This window comes from Nothobranchius furzeri, chromosome 4 (assembly GCF_043380555.1).
Source record: "Nothobranchius furzeri strain GRZ-AD chromosome 4, NfurGRZ-RIMD1, whole genome shotgun sequence".
In the NCBI taxonomy this organism is placed as follows: domain Eukaryota; kingdom Metazoa; phylum Chordata; class Actinopteri; order Cyprinodontiformes; family Nothobranchiidae; genus Nothobranchius; species Nothobranchius furzeri.
The window spans coordinates 82,776,574-82,779,073 of record NC_091744.1 but is presented as its reverse complement, the minus strand read 5'-3'; the positions used below and the strand labels follow the sequence as shown (position 1 = coordinate 82,779,073).

General features: G+C 45.6%; 1 protein-coding gene across 1 annotated transcript in view; it reads right to left on the bottom strand.

The window, feature by feature from the left end:
* The window catches only part of slc7a5 (solute carrier family 7 member 5), a 21,088-nt gene that overhangs the window by 6,113 nt on the left and 12,475 nt on the right, over positions 1–2,500 (bottom strand). Inside the window, exons 3-7 of the mRNA XM_015965195.3 lie at positions 1,124–1,229; positions 740–784; positions 528–651; positions 344–447; positions 163–259 (exon numbers count right to left, since the gene is read on the bottom strand). Of these exons, the coding sequence (XP_015820681.3) occupies positions 163–259; positions 344–447; positions 528–651; positions 740–784; positions 1,124–1,229 (476 nt within the window). The remainder of the gene's footprint in view (positions 1–162; positions 260–343; positions 448–527; positions 652–739; positions 785–1,123; positions 1,230–2,500) is intronic.

The following is a 2,500-nucleotide window of genomic DNA, read 5'->3' as shown; positions in this document are numbered from 1 at the left end:
ATCATCATCTAATGTTAATCATTCTAATTTAGATCATCGGATTGGTTTGTAACATTAACCTCTCCATCAGTCCGAAGGAAACAGACATAAAACAAGTTAAGGAGGAATTTTGTCCCTAATCAGCTTCCGTATCATGTAAAATGTAGTATTAAAGCTACACACTGTGAATATAAGCGAGGGGAGCGGGGTGAGCAGACTGGGGTGGATCATCGACAGCAGGCTGGGCAGGTGACCTTCCCGTGACCCCACAAAAAACAACCTGACAGAGAAGAAGAGGGTCAAAGGTCAGAAGTTTCCATCGTTTCCTCTGCATCTTCATTCACGTAAACAAAGTTTGTGCTACCTGGACGAGGTGAAGAGAGAGCCGTTAACGGACCCGAAGCACGACAGACCCACAAACACGGGGATGATCCAGGCCATGGGGCCCAGGTGGCAGTTTCCAAAGTCCTGCAGGACAAACGGACCTGTTTCAGCACTGAAACGCACACCGAGCCCGGCTGGGGTTCTGAAACGTCTCCACCACTCACCACGGCAACGGCCTCAGAGCTGAGCATCTGGGCGGGGGACAGCGTGGTGAAATACGCCAGGTTGGTGAGGACGTAAACGGCGGTAACGATGGGCAGGGAGATGATGATGGCTCGAGGAAGGTTCCTGAGGAGCAAGAAAAAAAACATGAGACTTGCAGGACTTCAGTAACTCGGGAGGCAAACGGGTCGTATTTCTAAAGCGAGGAGCTCACTTGTACGGCTCGATCATCTCCTCTGTCACAAAGTTCAAGTAGTTCCTGCAGCAGAAGAGACGGCGTTTAGACGAGAAAACACACAGATGCCCACATCTTAAAGGACTAGAACATAAAACATCTCTGATTTCTAAACAAGCAGCTGTGGCCAGATGTTCCCATGGTTACTCAAGTAGAATTAATGCTTTACTTGATGATTACTTTAAGTTAATGCAATTAACCAATCTCTGTGGTGTTGGCCCTTCTTCCTCTGAACCTCTAAGAGAAGCAGCTTCTTTGCTGCCCTCCCTGACACCTGGCCGTTTCCTAGCAACAGGCTTCCTCCCTCCCGCTGGACCATTCTGAGGTTTACCATCTGTGGTCTGCTCTAACAGGTAGACTCACCAGCCGCCGTAGGCAAACAGACCGCTGTAGAGCGCCAGGCCGATGCTGCCAAACTCATATTTGGAGTTCTTAAAGGAATTTTCTGGAAGGAGTTCATCAGTTTCACCTGGAAGGGAAAGAGAACAGCTTCAGATCAGAAAACACCAAACAGCGGTAGGGTGGATTAGGAAATCCAGCTGCCATCAAAACCAGGAACTGGAATTAGAAGAACTTGGGATTTAACGCGACGCTGAAAAATGGTGCACTTCACACTGAACTTTAATAATGAAGAAGTCATTTTTCTTTTAAAAAATAATTACAAGAATTATATTTTACATTTAGAATAAAAATTATGTTTTGTGTCATATAAACATTTTTTATAATAAAAAGTGTTGTCTGCTTAGCCGGCCGGGTTTTAGAGGATTCCACTTGAGCAGCTCCGGGAGGATTTATGAGATTCTCCTTTATCTGCCGGTTCGAGGGGATCTGCTCCCTCCAGCATGCGTGAACATTCCCAGACCCGTCGGCGGTCTCTAAACCAACAGCTCGGGCCGTGTTGGTACAGGGAGGTTTAGCCGTAAGCCGGTGTGGGAAATGCCCGTCGGACCCCCGTTTGACCCGACTCTCCACTGCAGGTCCTCCCCCCCCCCACACACACACACACCCTTCAGCTGCCCCCCCTACTTCTGTGTCCTTAAATTATAATCTAACCTCTTACCTTCAGTTTTTCTACCCCGGTAAGCAGATGATGATGGATGTATGTTTATTTTTATTAATTATGTCATTTCCTATTTTATTCATATTATTATATATTTAATTGACTCATTTACATAAAAGGGTCTCGCCTCCCTCCTTGTTCTCTCGTCTCCACTTGTCTGATTGGATTCTCGCGTAGGTGCTTCTGTGATCCTCACAAATCAATGGAACATCTGACCTTTAACCTTTACGGCCTGGAGGTGAGGTCTGACTCATCCCAGAGCTCTAGCTATACCTCCAGCTTTAACCAGACGTCAGTAAACACCTCAGCCTGGTTAACAATCAGAGCTGCGATCAGCTGGTCACCTGATCCGGTACCGGGGAGGGGAAGGCACACACACACATGCACGCACACACACACACACACAAACAGGTGAAAACAGGCCAACCTGTCTGACCCAACAGGACTCGGAGGACATCAGACATTAAACAGAACTTTTTGTATTCATGTGAAACAACCTTATGTAATAACAAGGACTTGATATATTTGTATGAAAAATATATTCATATAATATAATAATGTAATTAAGTTTGGCCTCATGTAGAAAAAACAAACACTTTTTCATAAATGTTTCTGAACTTTTAAAGCTAAATGACAGCAAACATCTCATACTAGATGTTTACGGATGAGAACTCTGACTT